The sequence below is a fragment of the Platalea leucorodia genome (genome assembly GCF_965183815.1).
Source record: "Platalea leucorodia genome assembly, chromosome: 14".
In the NCBI taxonomy this organism is placed as follows: domain Eukaryota; kingdom Metazoa; phylum Chordata; class Aves; order Pelecaniformes; family Threskiornithidae; genus Platalea; species Platalea leucorodia.
This window is the reverse complement of record NC_138836.1, coordinates 11,724,504-11,743,328: the sequence shown is the minus strand read 5'-3', so window position 1 is coordinate 11,743,328 and position 18,825 is coordinate 11,724,504. Positions and strand designations below refer to the sequence as shown.

The 18,825-nt window shown below is 62.3% G+C and overlaps 1 protein-coding gene across 1 annotated transcript in view; it reads right to left on the bottom strand.

The window, feature by feature from the left end:
* Positions 1-1,824: 1,824 nt before the first annotated feature.
* The window catches only part of ARHGAP44 (Rho GTPase activating protein 44), a gene marked incomplete at both ends in the record, with an annotated part of 31,978 nt that continues 14,977 nt past the window's right edge, over positions 1,825-18,825 (bottom strand). The window contains 19 exon segments of the mRNA XM_082326566.1: positions 1,825-1,973; positions 4,281-4,332; positions 4,334-4,623; positions 4,722-4,794; positions 4,796-4,814; positions 7,772-7,993; positions 8,274-8,291; positions 8,856-9,036; positions 9,329-9,420; positions 9,551-9,664; positions 9,750-9,830; positions 10,758-10,839; positions 12,712-12,823; positions 12,960-13,087; positions 13,918-13,999; positions 14,077-14,145; positions 16,277-16,394; positions 17,529-17,605; positions 18,398-18,509. Coding sequence (XP_082182692.1) covers positions 1,825-1,973; positions 4,281-4,332; positions 4,334-4,623; positions 4,722-4,794; positions 4,796-4,814; positions 7,772-7,993; positions 8,274-8,291; positions 8,856-9,036; positions 9,329-9,420; positions 9,551-9,664; positions 9,750-9,830; positions 10,758-10,839; positions 12,712-12,823; positions 12,960-13,087; positions 13,918-13,999; positions 14,077-14,145; positions 16,277-16,394; positions 17,529-17,605; positions 18,398-18,509 — 2,071 coding nt within the window.

Here is an 18,825-nt window from a genome sequence, read left to right as displayed (position 1 = left end):
CCCCACAAGCCACCCCCCGCACCCCGGCCTTGGCTCGCGTGCGTTGCACCGGCGGCGGGGTGCTGGGGGAGCAGTGCTGAGCCCAGGGGTGGCACGGGGGCTGCTTGGGGTGCGCAGCCCTTCCCAGCCGTGCAACCCTTTTTGGGGTGGGGGATTTCCAAGCTCTCCTTCACCAGAGGGGCCCCCAGGCTGGGGACCCCCCAACAACGGTCCCAGTGTAGGCAGAGCACCTCACCTTCCCCAGTCCCTGCGTCTGCCCGCAGGCAGGACGGGACGGCCCAGAGGTGCCTCCCCAGGCAGCAGCATCCCCTCCCCGCACCCCACGGACGTGCCCCTGCGTACCCCACGAAGCAGGGTCCCGGCCCCATCCCCACCCCGCCAGGCTGGGGGTGCCCCTGGTGCCATACAGCCCCATCCACTGCCTGTCCTCCACACACTGCTCAGCCCCCAAATGCAGGGATCACCCCAAATCCAGGCTGGGACCACCCCAAATCCAGGCTGGGACCACCCCAAGCCCGGTGCTGCCCCATCCCATGGGACCAGGACCACAACAGGCTGCACAAAGCAAACCCCATCGTTTTACCACCCCAAACCCTCCTTAAACCCCATTTCCTACAGCAAACCGCCCTCCGAGTGTCCATGTCCATCTCCATGTCCACCAATCCAGGCTGGGACCACCACAAATCCAGGTTGGGATCACCCTAAATCCCAATCCAGGCTGGGATCACCCCAAATTCAGGCTGGGACCACCCCAAATCCAGGCTGGGATCACTCCAAATCCCAATCCAGGCTGGGACCACCCCAAATTCAGGCTGGGACCATCCCAATTCCAGGCTGGGATCACCCCAAATCCCAATCCAGGCTGAGACCACCCCAAATCCAGGCTGGGACCACCCCACGCCTGGCACTGCCCCATCCCACGGCACCAGGACCCCACCACCCCGTGCAGCCCCCACCCCACCATTTTACCCCCTCCACCACCGCCGCCGCCACGGCGCTGCCGGTGCCGACAGGCATTAACCAAACGCCAGCGCGGCCGGGCAGGTCACAGCCAGTGGCACACGGATTTATTGATTGCTTTGGGGTGCTGGTGCCCCCGGGGGCCCGCCTGGGGCGAGGGGCACGGCACGAGCGGGGCGGGGGGCGAAGCGCTGCCATTTCCATCCTCCCTCTGTGCACCGGGCGGGCGGGAATGGCTCCAAATAAAACAAATCTCTATATATTTCTTCTCTATATATACAAATATATAATATATATATATCTCTGCCGATATATATATATCTCTCTCTTATCTCTCTGGAAAGGATAAAAGGTTAATTTGTCTTCGCATGCACGACCAAAGCCACCAACCCACAGGGACAGCGGGTGCCGAGGGACGCGTGCCCTCGCCCGCCAGCACCCCGCGAGCCCGGGGGGGCCGCATCCTGCATCCCCAGGTTATTGCTGGTCAGGTCCCATCCTGCTCCGGCAAACAAGCGGAGGGGGAAGAAGCCAAAGAAATGAAATCCCGCTGCAAAGCGCCAGCGAGCTGCTTGTCACCTGGCCGGTAGCCGGTAGCACCCGCCGCCGGGGCACGGAGGAGATGGTGGCGTCACCGCAGGACCGTGGGTGCTGCGGGGTGGGGGGGCGCAGGCACCCGGCCGAAAGGCAAAGTCTGGATAAGGCGAAAAAAAATGAAATAAAGAACAGCGACCGCCCCCAAACCGGGTGCTTTGCCACCCAAAACTGGCGTGCCGGTGGCCCTCGGTGCCGGTGGCCCTCGGTGCCGGTGGCCAGTGCTGGCCCCTGGGTGCCGCAAGGATGAGCATGGGGACAGGGACACTGTCATAGGGCTGTGCTCTCCGATTCCTCCTCCTCCTCCTGCCGGGTGGCCGGGCCTGGCCCCGAGAGTCTCTGCGGTGCCTCCGGCGGGTCCCGGCACAGGGTGGCATCTGGGGGGACGTGGAGGGAGGGGACCTCAAAACGGAGCAGACCTGCGGGAGGGCAGAGTCAGGGGGACGCCGCGGCGGCAGGACACCTCGCCGGGGCTGGCGCCACGTCAGTGCCACAGCCAGGGATGTCACCGTGGGTCCCTGCTCTGTGCCACCCCACCCCAGCTGCAGCCTGTGACGCCAGCCCCGGTGTCCTCGCTGTCCCCGCACGCTGCCCGTTCCACGCAGGTGACGCCGCTGTCCCCCCTCCCGAGGGACGCGCAGGGTGAGGCAGCACGTGCCAAGTGACACAGGGTGACCCACAGCTGAGGCTGGCGGTGTCACCGCCGTCCCTTGCTGAGAGCGGAGCAACCCACCCCCAGGTAGAAAAAGCGCTGCTGCCTGCGCTGCCAGGCCCTGCTGCCTGCTGCCAGCTTGGGGACCCTGCGACGTGGGGACGTGGCGGGGGAGCTGCACCCATGCCAGGGTGCGATGTCAGGGCTGCACCCGTGCCAGGGTGCAGTGCCAGGGCTGCAGCGATGCCAGCGTGCAATGCCGGGCTACACCCATGCCAGTGTGGGATGCCAGGGTGCGATGTCAGGGCTGCACCCGTGCCAGGGTGCAGTGCCAGGGCTGCAGCGATGCCCGCGTGCAATGCCGGGCTACAGCCATGCCAGTGTGGGATGCCTGGGTGTGATGTCAGGGCTGCACCCATGCCAGGGTGCGATGCCAGGGCTGCAGCGATGCCAGTGTGGGATGCCTGGGTGTGATGTCAGGGCTGCACTGCTGCCTGCATGCAATGCCGGGCTGCACCCATGCCAGGGAGCAATGCCAGGGTGCAATGCCGGGCTGCACCCATGCCAGGGAGCAATGCCAGGGTGCAGTGCCAGGGCTGCAGCGATGCCCGCGTGCAATGCCGGGCTGCACCCATGCCAGGGAGCAATGCCAGGGTGCAGTGCCAGGGCTGCAGCGATGCCCGCGTGCAATGCCGGGCTGCACCCATGCCAGTGTGGGATGCCTGGGTGTGATGTCAGGGCTGCACTGCTGCCTGCGTGCAATGCCAGGGTGCAATGCCGGGCTGCACCCATGCCAGGGAGCAATGCCAGGGTGCAGTGCCAGGGCTGCAGTGATGCCCGCGTGCAATGCCGGGCTGCACCCATGCCAGGGAGCAATGCCAGGGTGCAGTGCCAGGGCTGCAGCGATGCCCGCGTGCAATGCCGGGCTGCACCCATGCCAGTGTGGGATGCCTGGGTGTGATGTCAGGGCTGCACTGCTGCCTGCGTGCAATGCCAGGGTGCAATGCCGGGCTGCACCCATGCCAGGGAGCAATGCCAGGGTGCAACGCTGGCATGCAATGCCAGGGTGCAGTGCCAGGGCCTCAGCAATGCCAGGGTGCAATACCGGGGCTGCGCGGGTGCCAGGGTGCAATGCCAGGCTGTGACGCCGGAGCCGCGCCAAAGGCCGGCTGCCCGCCGGGGGAGCGCCTGGCCGGGCTCTGCGGGGTGCCCGGGGGCTCGCTGCCACCCGTGCTGCCCACCCCGTCGCAGGGCTGGTGGGACCCGGAGGAGCAGGCCCCCCATGGCCAGCTGGGCCAGAGCCAGGGGCTCCCAGCCGTGCCCGGCCCCACGCTCCCCTGGCCTCCGCGTCCCCCGCTGTCCCCGATGCCACCTGGCACTTCCAAAGCATCGCCCTGACGGTGCGCCCCCCAAAGAGCGCAGCCCCCACTGCTGCAGGGACACCGGGGCGGGGGGGACACCAACAAAACGTGGGGACAGGGAGGTCAGGACAGCGGCACAGCCTCGTGGCGCTTCCCGGGGACACTGCCACCTTCCCGGGGACACTGCCACCTTTCTGGGGACAGTTCTGCCTTGCCAGGAACAAACATTGCACCTTCCTGGGGACATCACCGCCTTCCCGGGGACACCACCACTGTCCCAAGGATGCTGCCACCCTCCCAGTGACATCGTTACCTTCCTGGGGACACTGTCACCTTCCCAGAGACATTGCCACCTTTCTGGGGACATCATCACCTTCCGGAGGATGCTGCCACCTTCCCAGGGACAGTTCCACCTTTCCAGGGACATCATCACCTTCCTGGGGACACCGCCACCTTCCCAGGGACAGTTCTGCCTTTCCAGGGACACTGTCACCTTCCTGGGGACATCATCACCTTCCGGAGGATGCTGCCACCTTTCCAAGGACGTTGTCACCCTCCCAGGGACAGTTCCACCTTCCTGGGGACACTGCCACCTTCCTGGGGACACTGCCACCTTCCCCGGTGATGCTGCCACCTTCCCAGGGACACCGCCACCCTCCCGGCCCCCCCCCCCCGCCGCCCCGTGTCCCCCCCCCCCCCCCCCCCGGGGTTACCTGTGGCGGTGCCGTCCCCGGGGCCTGCGGCGTCCAGGCGGGGGGGCTCGGGGGGCGGGGGGGGGGCCGGGGGCGGCGGGGGGGGGCTGGGGCGGGGGGGGCAGGGCGGGGCGGGGCCGCGGCTTGGGGGTGGGGCGGGACTTGGGGGGGGCGGCGGCGGCGGGGGGGGGCAGGGGCGGCGGCGGAGGGGGGCAGGGCTGCGCGGCGGGGGGGCAGGGGGCGGGGGGGCCGTAGGGGGAGGGGGTGCTGGGGGGGGTGGGGGAGAGGCTGGCGGGGGAGGGCTGCCCCCCCCCCTGCTCCCCCGCGGCCGCCCGCGGCGGGATGGGCGCCAGCTTCTTGGCCCCTGCGGGAGAGACGGGGGGGGGGGGGGTCAGGGTGCGGGGGGGGCCCGCACCCAGCGGGGGGGACCCCTCCCCCCCGTCACCCCCGCCCCGCTCCTACCTTTGCGCGGGGCGCGCGGGCTCTGCTCGGCGGGCGCGGGGGGGGCGGGCGGCGGCGCGGCCCCGGGGGGGGGGGTCCTTGGGGCGGGGGGTGCTGGGGGGGGGAAGGGGGGAAAGGGGGGGAGAAAAGGGGGGGATGGGGGGAAAAAAGGGGGCGAAAAGGGGGGGAGAAGGGGGGGGAGAAGGGGGGAGAAGGGGGGGAAGGGGGGGAGAAGGGGGAAAAAAGGGGGGGAAAGGGGGGGAGAAGAGGGAAAGAAGGGGGGAGAAGGGGGAAAGGGGGGAAGGGGGGAAGAGGAAAAAGGGGAAAAGAGGGAAAGGAAAAGGAAAGATTAAAGGGAAAGGAAAAGAAGGAATTCAAAGAAAAATAAAAGGAAAAGAAACAAAATGAAATAGAATGAAATAATGAAGAAACTGGAAAATGACAATAAAATTTAAATAAAATAAAAAAATAAACAAAACAAAAACAAGAAGCATAAAATAAAAATTAGAAAATATGTATCATTTATAATAACTTATATAAAAGAAAAAATTGAAATGAACACAAAACAGAAATGAAATTAAACAATAGCAAAACTTAAATGAAAAATAAAAATTAAAAAATTAAAAATTAGCAATAGTAATAAAAAAAGAGAATAAAAAATTTTTAAAAAAAGTTAAAAAGTTAAACATTAGCAATAATAATAAAAATAAGAAAAAATAAAAAATTCAAAAGTTAACAATACTAATAAAAAATAAGGAAAATAAAAAATAAACAAAAATTTTAAAATTACAAATTGAGAATAATAATAAAGAGGAAAATAAAACACTAAAACTGAAACCCGAACGATAATAATAACCAAGAAAAAGGAAAATAAACCCCAGCGAAGGCAGGAGGCGGCAGCGCCCTGAGGCCCTGCCCCCTCCCCCCCCCCCCCCCCCCAGCGGCGACCGGGCCACCACCCCCCCCCCCCCCCCCCGGGGTTGGGGACCCCGCGGCCGGGCGGGGGGGGGCCACCCCGGGGGGGGCCGTGCTGGGGCCAGGGCGGGGGGGCGAGCAGCGAGGAGGAGGAGGAGGAGGGAGGAGGAAGGCTCCCGCCGCCTGGGGACGGGGGAGGGCGGCGCAGCCGAAGCCCCCCCCCCCCCGTCCCACTGCACCAGGCTCGGGCCCCGCGGCACGACCCACCCGGGGCTGCCACCCCCACCCATGGGTGCACCGCGGGGCAGAGCGCGGCGCGGGGGCAGCTGCAACGCTCGGCTCCCCTTTTGGGGCAGGACAAGGGGAACTTAGGCGCTTTCCCCCCCCTGGCCCCTGCAAATTGAAGTGGGACACAGGGCAGAGGAAGGGCTCGGGCTCCGTCAGGCTTCTCCTTGCACCCCCAGCCCAAACTTCGCTACGGCCCGGCGACACCCGCTGCGAGCCGGCCTCGGGACCCGCAGGAAAATCCCCCAGGATGGGGACGTTGCGGTGGTGGCAGGGATGCTGGGCATCCTCCTTCCCGCTGTCCCGTGGATGCTGCTCCTCTCCCAGGGATGCTGGGCATCCTCCTTCCCGCTGTCCCGTGGATGCCGCTCCTCTCCCAGGGATGCTGGGCATCCTCCTTCCCGCTGTCCCGTGGATGCTGCTCCTCTCCCAGGGATGCTGAGCATCCTCCTTCCCGCTGTCCCGTGGATGCTGCTCCTCTCCCAGGGATGCTGGGCATCCTCCTTCCCGCTGTCCCGTGGATGCCGCTCCTCTCCCAGGGATGCTGAGCATCCTCCTTCCCGCTGTCCCGTGGATGCCGCTCCTCTCCCAGGGATGCTGAGCATCCTCCTTCCCGCTGTCCCGTGGATGCCGCTCCTCTCCCAGGGATGCTGAGCATCCTCCTTCCCGCTGTCCCGTGGATGCCGCTCCTCTCCCAGGGATGCTGAGCATCCTCCATCCCGCTGTCCCGTGGATGCCGCTCCTCTCCCAGGGATGCTGAGCATCCTCCTTCCCGCTGTCCCGTGGATGCCGCTCCTCTCCCAGGGATGCTGAGCATCCTCCTTCCCGCTGTCCCGTGGATGCCGCTCCTCTCCCAGGGATGCTGAGCATCCTCCTTCCCGCTGTCCCGTGGATGCCGCTCCTCTCCCAGGGATGCTGAGCATCCTCCATCCCACTGTCCCGTGGATGCCGCTCCTCTCCCAGGGATGCTGAGCATCCTCCTTCCCGCTGTCCCGTGGATGCCGCTCCTCTCCCAGGGATGCTGGGCATCCTCCATCCCGCTGTCCCGTGGATGCCGCTCCTCTCCCAGGGATGCTGGGCATCCTCCATCCCGCTGTCCCGTGGATGCCGCTCCTCTCCCAGGGATGCTGAGCATCCTCCTTCCCACTGTCCCGTGGATGCCGCTCCTCTCCCAGGGATGCTGGGCATCCTCCATCCCGCTGTCCCGTGGATGCCGCTCCTCTCCCAGGGATGCTGAGCATCCTCCATCCCACTGTCCCGTGGATGCCGCTCCTCTCCCAGGGATGCTGAGCATCCTCCTTCCCGCTGTCCCATGGATGCTGCTCCTCTCCCAGGGATGCTGAGCATCCTCCTTCCCGCTGTCCCATGGATGCTGCTCCTCTCCCAGGGATGCTGAGCATCCTCCATCCCGCTGTCCCATGGATGCTGCTCCTCTCCCAGGGATGCTGAGCATCCTCCATCCCGCTGTCCCGTGGATGCCGCTCCTCTCCCAGGGATGCTGAGCATCCTCTGTCCCGCTGTCCCGTGGATGCCGCTCCTCTCCCAGGGATGCTGAGCATCCTCCATCCCGCTGTCCCATGGATGCCGCCCCTCTCCCAGGGATGCTGAGCATCCTCCATCCTGCTGTCCTGTGGATGCTGCTCCTCTCCCAGGGATGCTGAGCATCCTTTCCCGCTGTCCCGTGGATGCTGCTCCTCTCCCAGGGATGCTGAGCATCCTTTCCCGCTGTCCCGTGGATGCCGCTCCTCTCCCAGGGATGCTGAGCACCCTCTCCCGCTGCCTCTGGTGTGGCGGTGGGGTTGGTTTGCTGCTGGATTCATACGTGAGGAGGATGCCCGGGCTGGGGACACGGTGGGTACCGGTGGCCTTACCTTGTCCGCTCGGCTCCCGGGGGGAAGCCGAAGCTGGTGGGAGGTGGGGAAGGGGTAGCTGAAATATCCGGCGATTGCTCGGGAATGGGCGAGTGGGGCGCGGCGGGGAGCTCGGCGGGCGGCGCGGGGGGCTGAGCGGCCGGCGGGGTGGAGGACGCCTTGCGCACCCCCGAGGTGCCTCGGCGAGACACCCATGAGGTGTCCATCACCCTGACGCCCATGCTGCGGGGACACAGAGACAGGCGCTCAGCACCCGCCCAGCCGGAGGGGACCGCCGGCACCGTGTCGCGGCTCCTTTGGGGTGCCTGGTCCCTAAAAACGCCTCTTCCACAGGGAAGCTGCTGGGAATGAACCTCCACGGCAACAGGGCAGGGGTGGCAGTGTGGGACGTGCTTGTGTCACCCACCGGCCACCTCTCCCTTCCCCAGGTACCAGCATCCTCCCAGCACCTTCCCAGCACCCTCCCAGCACCCTCCCAGCACTGCTGCAGAGGATACAGTACCTTTGGATTTTCCTAAGGCTGCATGGGCAGAAACACACGATTATTAGTGCAAAGAAAGCCTAAAACTTGACAGTGCCCAGGCTGAGAGCCCACTGCTCGGAAAGGAGCTGCGGGGGCAAGGGGCTTTGAGCGAGGGGGCGGGAGTGGCACGGGGGGCCCAGGCTCTGCCAGAGAAGGGGAGAGCCCTGGGGACATATTTTTTGAGCTGGGGAGAGCCCTGGGAACATTTTTTGGCGATGGGACGAGCCCCAGGGTGTTTTCTGGAGCCCACCCGACCGGCTGTGGTCCCTGTGAGGCGGCACAGCAGGGGACACGCACAGGCTGGGAGCAGGGAGCTTTGCCCAGGAGCGGAGCCCGCAGAGCTTGGGGACACCAGGGCACCCGACCCCGCCACGGCACAGCCCCGGTGCCACGCCATCTCCAGCGGGCTGGGGGCAGGCATCAAGCCCCCGGCCACCTGAGCATCCCCAAGAGCCCAGCATGGGGAGCAGGGCGTGTTCCCGCCCCAGGACCACCCAACCTCCCCCAGCTCAGTGCCACCACCTCCCTTCTCCCCAAACCCTGGCACCGCAAAGACCCTACCCATCCTTCTTGTAAAACTCCAGCATCATGTTGTCCGTGGCCACGCTGAGGGGCCGCCGCGCCTGGTCGTGCTGCCGGCGGTCTGCGTGGTCCATGTCCGGGGAGGGCATGGAGCTGTAGTTGGCGTTGTGGTTGACGTGCATGGGGCTGCCGTAGTTGCCCGTCACGTTGAACTCGATGTCTGCGGTGGGGGAAGGAGAGGGGAGGGGAGCTTGGGTTGTGTGTCCTCAGCGAGGGGTGGGATGGGGGTATTGGCACTGCAGGAATGCTCAGGGGGTGCCGGAGCGGCTGGGTTGGGCTCACTGCTGTGATGAGTCTTGCCAGATCTCTGCCTGAGACCCCCCCCTCAAGCCAAGGCAAGCAGAGGGGGGTGGCAAAAATAACTACGGGAGCTCAGCACCCCCTCCCCAGGGAGGGCTGGGAGGTCCCATGAAGCCCATCCTGCCCCACCACAGCGATGGGGCACAGCCTACCTCCAGGGAAGAACCAGTCGGCATGCTGGATGAGCGGCTCGATGATGCCCACGATCTGCAGCGAGACGGTCGTCATCATCTCCGTCATGTTCCTGCAAGGCAGCGGGCAGCGGCTCAGCAACCCCGCCACAGCCCAGCATGATTCCCAGCAGGATTTTGGCCCCAGACACCCCCTTCCCCAGCAGCCCTCTGGCACGCTCGCTTTCCACCCGGATACCTTACCCATCCGCCTGCGGCCAGAGGAGGTTGGGTCCCAGCACGATGGCCACGTTGCTCGGCGTCATTTTATTTGTGTCCTGGTACTCAGTCAGCTTGGCCAGGAATTTAATCAGGTACCTGGCAAGCAGAGCCAAGCCGTGTGGGTGTTTCAGGATGGCACCCTCTCCGTCCCCTCCCTGGGTCCCGCTGGCCCCGGGCTCACCTGATGTTGTTGTAGTTGGCTTTGGGCAGCTTCTCGCAGGCGTTCCAGAGAGCCTGCAGCCGCTTCTCCTGCTCCGGGATGCTGCGAGGAGGTGGGCGAGAGGGTCGTCCCCATCCCCACCCCACCCCAGGGCTTTGGACCCCCCAGCCCTGCCCTCAGGGACCCTGCGAGACCCTGGGGCTGCTGCCAACATTATAGAAATAAATTAACCCCCAAAACCTGGCCAAAATGAGGAAACCTTTCGGCTGCAGGCTGGATGCTGGTCCTCCCCTCACCTCTGTGCAGCCCCCCCGAGGTTTGTGTTTCGGGGATGTGTTCTCTTTGGAAGGGGAAATTACTGCAAACAGCCCCCCAAAACAAGAGCCTGCTCCCCCACGTGCCACTCTTGGGGACCGTCCCCTCCGTCGAGCCACCACCACATCCCTGCCACGCTCCAGCACTCCCAGGACAGGGGGAGGACATGGTCAGACCCATATTCAGGCACCCCTGAGGTGGTTCCCACCCTAAAAGGAGATGCTCCTTCTCCCACCTCCCTCTGCCCCTCACTCCCTACCCCAAACACCTCCCACGGTGGAGCAGGCACCCTGGTGCCACCTCAGCTGGCCCCATCCTGCTGGTTTGGGGGTTTCAGGGTGCAGAGCACCCCAGCAAAGCAGGTGGGAGCTCCCTTGGCCAGCTGTCCCCAGGCTTTGCACGCCCATCCAGAAATGGCCCCAGCGCCCGGCACCCATGGGCTTGCCGAAAGATGCTAGGAGAGCTCAGCCACCATCCAGGGTGCTCTGGACCACAGTGGGGACATCAGGGGTGGGGGACATCAAGGCCACCCTTGCTGCTGGGACCCATGATGCTCAAGGAGCATCACAGGAACGCTCCTGGCTCTCAGACCCCAGAGGAAACATCCAAAACGCTGTGAGCCATGTCAGAAATCACTCACGGTCCCCAATCCACGGGGACCCGAGGTGCTACCGCCCGTGTCATGGAGGAACGGGGGAGATGCCCCAGACTCACTTGGAGGCCTGGATCCACTCCTCGTACAGCTCGAACGTCATGAGGGGCTCTGGCAGCTCTCGCAGGTAGGACTTGAGGGCTCCTGCGGCATGCAAGGGACACAGGGCTCGGCACCGCGGGAGGCGTCACGGGTGGCACTGGCCACCAGGCACCGAGCGGTTTTGCTCCTTGGCATTTTGACTCGCATCCCTCCCAGCCTCCCCACCCACACGTCCCAAAGCACCCGTTAGTCCCTCCAGCCTGGCAGAGCCCGTCGCATCCCCTGACCCCCAGCAACCACCTTGCCACCTCCACCTACTCCCTCCGGGCACCTCCCCAATTCCCTCCACCGTTTTTGCCTCCCTCGGGTGTTCACCCAGCTCTTCAATACTCGTTTTTTGTCTAGGACATTCACCGCTCCTTGCGGTGAGAAGGTTCCCATTGCAGTCAGTAGGAAACCAGGGTCCAATCCTGCGTCCGCTGGAGAGCCCAGCCCAGGACAGGGGCAGCTGACTGGCAGTTAAACCCAATTAATGCTTAATAGCAGCCCTGCGGGCTCGGATCTGTGCTTGGAGAGGGTCTTCACCCCACAAGAGGTAGAGAGAAGACGGCTAGCTTGATGATAACACGTGTGAAACATCCCGACCGCTCCCTGCTCCTGCGGAGCCACTCCTGATCAGCATCACCCTCATTAGTGTCACCCTCATTAATGTCACCAGCTCCCCAATGCCACCTTGGATTACGATTGCATCCCTGTTTTCTTCCTTGCTTGCGACCAAAAGTGCTGCTCGAGCCCTTGGCTGGGGAGGGGACGTGCAGGTCAAGGTTACGCAAACTTGCTTGTGCGCCTTGGTGGATGGCAACTCCCAAACGCCCCAAGAGCTGTATTTCTGCACCTGCATTTGTCCCCCCATATATGCTGTCTTTGCTGTTCAAAGGCTTTGGGACAAATCACAGACGGGTTGAGGTGGGAAGGGACCTCCGGAGGTCATCTGGTCCAACCCCCTGCTCCAGCCGGACCATGACTGTGTCCTGGTGGCTTTTGAGTATCTCCAAGGATGGAGACTCCACCACCTCCCTGGGCAACCTGTGCCAATGCTCGGTCACCTGCACAGTGACAAAGTGTCTCCTGATGTTCAGAGGGAACCTCCTGTGGTTCAGTTGGTGCCCATTGCCTCTGGTCCTGGCACTGGGCACCACTGGAGAGAGCTCGGACTTCTTGGCACCCTCCCTGCAGGTATTTGTATCCATCGATGAGATCCCACCCAAGCCTTCTCTGCTCCAGGCTGAACAGTTCCAGCTCCTTCAGCCTTTTCTCCTAGGAGAGATGCTCCAGGCCCTTCATCATCTTCATGGCCTTTCACTGGAGACTCTCCAGTACATCCATGTCTCTCACAGTGCCCAGCACTGGACCCAGCACTCCAGGTGTGGCCCCATCAGTGCTGAGCAGAGGGGCAGGATCACCTCCCTTGACCTGCTGCCATCACTCCTCCCAGTGCAGCCCAGGACACTATTTGCCTTCGTGTTGCTGGCCCACGGTCAGCTTGGTCGCCACCAGGACCCCTGGGGCCATCTCTGCTAAGCTGCTTTCCAGCTGGGTGGCCCCAGCAGGTCCCAGTGCCCAGGGCTGCTCCTCCCCAGGGCCAGGACTGGCACGTCCCCTGGCTGAACTTCTCCAGGTCGCCCTCAGCTCATCTATCCAGCCCGTCCAGGTCCCTCTGGACGGCAGCACGACCCTCTGGAGCATCGGCCACTCCTCCCAGTTTGGTGCTGAGGGTGCGCCCTGCCCCATCGTCCACGTCATTAATGAAGATGCTAATGAGGACCAGACCCCGTATCAACCCCTGGACTACACCCCTAGTTACTGGCTTCCAACGAGACTTCGTGCACCCTCTGGGTGCCCAAGGTGGGTGCTTGGGGGGCTGGATGGGCCATCCTGCTCACCCCAGCCCCCCGGCCCTGAGGCAGCCCCTACCTGCAATGGCGTGCGGGTCGGCCGAGTACTCCTGCACGTCCACCACACAGCAGTCCAGGGCGGCCTTGAGCTTCTTCAGCTTGGAGGCCGAGGGAGCCACTCGGAAGAGACCCTTCGCAGAGGACACGGGAGAGCGTCGGACAAGCTTTGGGGCCAGGGATGTCCCCAAAGCCCCCCGGTTCCTTATCCCCTTGCGCCCATGTCCCTTCCATCACGCCCAACCCAGGGCGGTAGGACATGGGACCCACCTCCTCCTGCATGCCGCACTCCAGCAGCATCGTCACGCACGCCTCCACCGGGAAGGCGATCTCCCGCCCGCTGACAGCCAGGTGCTCCTCCAAGGGCTTCCCAAAGGAGGGCTTCTCCATCCACGCCTCTGTGACGGGCAGAGGGGGTGAGAGGAAGGAGAGGACACGGCGGGGACGGTACTGGATCCGTCCTCCCCTCCCCGAAAGGCCCTTGGATCACAGCGTTTCAGCAGCAAAATATTCCGTCTGGGTGTTGCTAAAACAACAGGACCCCGCACCTCTGTCCTGGGCGGCTCGGGAAGTGATTTTTAAAGATGAAATCCAAAACAAAATGTTTTCCAATCATCACACGGGACATTTCAATGGGGCTGGATAATGTTTTCCGGGGGGAGCACTCACAGGCAAACCTTTGCAATATATTCCCCCTTCTTCCATCACAGTTTGAGGCAGGAATATTTTGTGGGATCAAGAGAAAAAAATAAAATACAGATCACTCCCTGCCCCGGCAGCACCCCGAGCCCTGCCCTGGGGAATGCGCTGCTCTCGGGGCCATCGTGCGGGGCTTTCCCCGACCTCGGTCTCCCAGCCCAGCTCCTGCGGAGGTTGCGCACCGCAAAGCGAAGCCCCAGGATCCCCCTTGGCGCTGGGTTCCCACCTCTGGCACTGCGCTCGATGGGGATATTTGGGCAGGTTTCCCCCCGCCCCGCTCCACGCCGCCGGCTGGATCCTGCCCCCCGCCACCAAGTGGGACGGGGATGCCCTCCCCAGCGCCGGGGCGGGCGGGATGCAGACGGGGCGAGCAAAGGGAGGATGCTCAGCCACAAACCCAGCACCACTCCATGCCACGGGGTGACACCGCAGCCGGCTCATCGCTGCGGCGAAGCCCCGTACGGCTCCGGCGTGACGTGGAGTCCTCGGCATTGCATGCAGGAGCGGGACAGACCCCGCCGGCACTTACCCTGCTGGGCTTTAATTTGAGGCAGGACGTTCTGCAAAAGCGCTAAGGATTTCCGATGGTACTCTGCCTGCACCTCGATCAGCTGGGGGGAGAGACGGCACCGGCTGTCACCCCTACGGACGGGGACGGAGGAGTCCCGTGGGGACGGGTGGCACTTACGGTTTGAAAATAGTTTGCATAGTCTACTTCTTTGGCCACAAAATTGTACATGTCAGCCGAGAGCTGGTCCTGCGGAGAGCAGAGAATTAGTCAGCGTCCCGCTCATGCTGCCCTGATACCACCATGATGGGCTTTTCGGAGGCCACCGGGAGGGACCGGCTCGGCCACACCAGGAGCCAAGGTGCAACGTGGCATGTTGCAGCACCCGCTCAAGATGTGCTTGGGATGCCGCACACACGGCAGCATTGCAGGGGTTTGCTTTCTGCTGCCCTCCACCCTCACCACCCCGCTCCTTCCGGAGCCCACAATTAGCCAGCACCTTGCAACGAGCTCTCTGGAAGCGAGAATTACTTGGAAACAACCTGTCAGCCTGTGCTGGTTTGGCTGGGAGAGAGTTAATGTTCTTCACGGCAGCTGGTGTGGGGCTATGGTTTGGATCTGTGCTGGAAACAGCGTTGATAACACAGGGATGGTTTCGTTCCTGCTGAGCAGTGCTGACACTGAGTCAAGGCCTTTTCTGCTCTCACCCCCCCACCAGCGAGGAGGCTGGGGGCACAGGGAGCTGGGAGGGGACACGGCTGGGACAGCTGACCCCAACTGACCCCAGGGATATCCCACACCGTATGGCGTCATGCTCAGCATGTAAAGCTGGGGGAAGAAGAAGGAAAGGGGGGACGTTGGGAGCGACGGCGTTGGTCTTCCCAAGTCACCGTTACGCGTGATGGAGCCCTGCTTTCCTGGCAATGGCCGAGCACCTGCCTGCCGATGGGAAGGAGGGAATGAATTCCTTGTTTTGCTTTGCTTGCACGCATGTATTTAGCTCAACCCACCAGTTTTCTCACTTTTACTCTTCCACCGGGGGGGGAGCGAGCAAGCGGCTGCGTGGGGCTCAGTTGCCAGCTGGGGTTAAACCATGACACAGCCAAAGGCTGCACATCCCGGCGGGCTGAACGGCGCAAATTAAACCCCAAGTTTGCTCGTCCCAGCACCTTGCAGCATTGCTCCTCGCGTGCAAGTGGCTCATTAACCACAGGGCTAATTGCTGCGTGGCAAAGCAGCGCGCCCGGCTCGGCAGCCGCGGGTAGCGTCCCAACCGCTTGGTGTGGACCAGACTGACGGGGCATCGGGTGCTTCTTGCTCCGAATTGCAACGAGCCCGTTAGCACCAGGACACGCGTCTCTCTGTCCTCATGCTCGCAAATAGACTTTGCCACTTCCCAAATTGCTCCCTTCTGAGAATCCCCTTGGATAACTCAACTGGAGGAAAACAATCAGGATCTCAAAACACTGCGAGCACGTCCCGGTTGCAACACCCACCATCAGTAGGGTGAATATACTGGGGGGCAGCTCCTGGCTGAGCTGGTTTGCTGGAAATTGCTGGGCACGTGGGGCTGCGATGCTCGAAGAGGGAGAGAGCATGAGTTTGGGACTGGATGTTAAAGGCAACACGGGTTCTAGTTGTGCTCCTGGAGAAAAGAGCCAGGATTTGAGACATGCACCCAGCTCCATCTCCTGCCCAAAACTCATAGCGCAAAGTTCAGCTGAACCTTTGCATCTTCTGCCCGGGGGAATTTAAAGCCACACAAAATTGCCTGCAGGTTTCATCGCTGAATCCCGCAGTGCATGATGAAGGCGCTGGCAGCAGCGTCCCCCTCTCTTGGACACTTTTCACACCCAGTGTGACCAGCTGGGCGGGTCCTGCTCCCACAGGATGGCGGGGGAGACGCGGCTGGGCGGCACGCGTGGGCTCGGCACGTGCTGGCGCTTCCCGCAGGTCTCTGGGCCAGGGCTGGGTTTACTCCGTGCTGAGCTTCTGGCTCCTGCGGGGATGGGTCCCCTGGGAAGGGGATGCTCTCTGGCTCCGGCAGGGTATGGATGGGGACATTGGAGCTGGGGTCGCCCTGCTTGGCTGGCAAGCATCACCCATGTTCAGCAGCTCCGGTGCAGCTGCTGTCTCTCAAGGGTGGCACCTCGAGCACCCGGCGAGCCCCGGCAGCGCCCGGTGGTGATGGGGGGGTCAGGGCTGCCGCCGGGCTGCCTCTGGGCATGGGACCACCTGGAGGAGGGGTTCCCATGGGCACCGGCATAGGAAGAAGGTGAAGAACGGGGTAAGAGGGGAGGCTGCGGGTTTTCCACAGTGCCTGGGATGCCGAGGTCCCCCCACCCCAGCAAGAAGCGATCCCCCCAGGACCCCTGGGTACCCTGCAAATCTCCACTCTGTTGGCCGCCTCCTCCATCTCCTCCCTGAGAGCGTCGGCTTTGGCACCCGAGGGCTGCAGGTTGCTGGCCAAACCCGAGGACTTCGCGGACTGCTGCCACCTGCGGAGAGAGGGCAGAGCTGTCACCGGGAGGGACGGGGACCCGCAGAGCGCTGGCCGGATCCCTGCGGACTTGGAGGGCAGCCCAGGGACCCCACTCAGCCAAGCCCACCATGGTCCCCAGGGCTGAGCACCACGGAGATGGTCCCAACCCAGGCTGGGATGCAGCACCTGCTCCCAACCCTACACATCCCCAGTCCCCACAACCGGCTGCACGCGCTGGGCTCTAATTAAGCAATTATTTTCAGCAGAAGAACAAGGCTCATCCAGGCGGGAAGAGAGAGGAAGGTGATGGGAGAGCCTGGACATGACGCTGGGGACTACGGACACCTCCCAAACCTCTCCCCAGGGCACGCCGCGATGCGTGGGGCTTGGCCAACTCAACAGCCCAGGCAAAACCCAAAGCACAGCCTGCTGGGTCCCACCGCAGCGTCTGGGACACAGGATGGTCCCAAGGGTCATCCCAGCTCCACCCCAGAGCTACTCTACAGCGGCAGGAGCACCCGGCTCTTTGCCATCATCTAAGAATTGATGATCTTAAAGGTCTTTTCCAACATAAACGATTCTATGATTCTATTGATAGGACGAGAGGAAATGGCCTCAAGCTGCGCCAGGGCAGGTTTAGGTTGGATATTAGGAAAAATTTCTTCCCCCAAAGGGCTGTCAGGCCCTGGCCCAGGCTGCCCAGGGCAGGGGCTGAGTCCCCATCCCTGGGGGGATTTAAAAGCCGGGGAGATGTGGTGCTTAGGGACAAGGTTTAGTGGTGGGCTTGGCAGTGCTGGGTTAGTGGTTGGACTCGATGATCTTAAAGGTCTGTTCCAACCCAAACGATCCTATGATTCCATAAGAACTCACCAAGATAGGGAAAAGAGGAAAAAAATAAAGATTTGTGCCAGAAAAAAATACTCTTTTCTGCAGAAGGCAGGCAAGGAAAAGGGGTCTACGGATTCTGCAGACAAGAGAGAGAAATCTTGGCTCATTGCAGAGCTTGACTTCAAGGCACATGGTGACACGGCTGACATTTATTGTCCCAAGGGAGCTGCGGTACCAGGGCTCTGGGACGTGCCCTCCCCGGCACTACCCATTGCTTGCGAATTTTTATTTTTTATAAAGCAGCTTTGAAGCTGCTGCCCACCGTGTCCTGGAGGAGTCCATGTCCAGCACGAGCTTCGCCAAGTGCTTCCTCTGCTTTTGGATATTCGGGATTTCCACCTGCAGCAACACACAGGAATGGGAGGAGATAAACATCCCCGGGGAGAGGTGCGGGGTAGGTCATACCTGACTGCGACGCTGGGAGTTTGGGCTGGTGCAAGCCCGGCGGGTAAGGATGCAGCTCCTTAGTTAAACATCGTTAGGGAGATGGCAGGGCTTGTCCCTCCTCCGCGTCCCCACCCGGGCTGTGCCACCCCCTGACAGCTCCGACCGCAGAACCCGCATCCCGGAGAGGAGCATCCCTGCGGGATCAAAGCCTCCTGCAATGGGGAGCTGGATGAAGGCAAGAAAAGGGTTTTTGGGGAGGGCAACGCAAAGCCTGCCATGCATGGGCACTGTTTGCCAAAGGATCTGGCAAAATAAAGCTGTGGTCCGGCTCTGCTCGCCCATCCTGGGCACCAGCAGTGCCATAAAGCTCTTGCTGTTTCTGCCAGGGAAGATAAAATCAGAACCAAGTCCGAGACATTTTGTGAGATGGAAAAGTGGGGGAAAAAAATTGTTGGGTAAAATAGAAAAACAAAGTTGGCAGCAGAGGGGAAAAGGAGGAAAAAAAAAAAATCCCAAACAACAATGGTATGTGTTTGGAGCTTGGAAAAACGGGTCAGAAATAAGAGTGTTAATGCCTCTGCCCTCAGGAGGGGCAGGAAGGAGCAAGGGTGGTGAGGGCAGGCGAAGGGGCCCGACAGGGACCACCGCCCCAAATACACCACCGAAGCACCGAAACCCTGCTTTCCCCCAGGCTTGTTTCAGATGCGACACCCCGACCCAAGGACCCCCCCGCCCGCCGCTCACCTCGGCCAGCACGAAGAGGGGCTCGATGACGTCCCTCTCCACCTGCAGCTCGAAGTGGATGAGCTCCTGAGCCAGCTTGTCCTCCGCCTCCCCGCACAGCCGCAGCATCTTCCTGCAAGGCACCGGCGGGGAGCGATGGGTCCTGCGCCCACGGGGGTGGGCAAGGGCCACCCAAAGCCCCTGGGGTCTCGGCAGCGGCGCGGGGCAGCCCGTCCTTGGCAGCGGGCTGGAGGGAGGGCAGCAGCCCGGGAACTGCGGGCACCCCGGCTGTTAGGAAAAACCTCATTCCCTATTGTACCAATTATAGTCTGAAATTGTACAAACTTTCTTAAAATATATATAGTTTACATTGTATACTGCATGACTAAAGGACCCCAGCTCATCACAAGAATAAAGCACACCCCTGGGCTACCGAGATCACACCACCA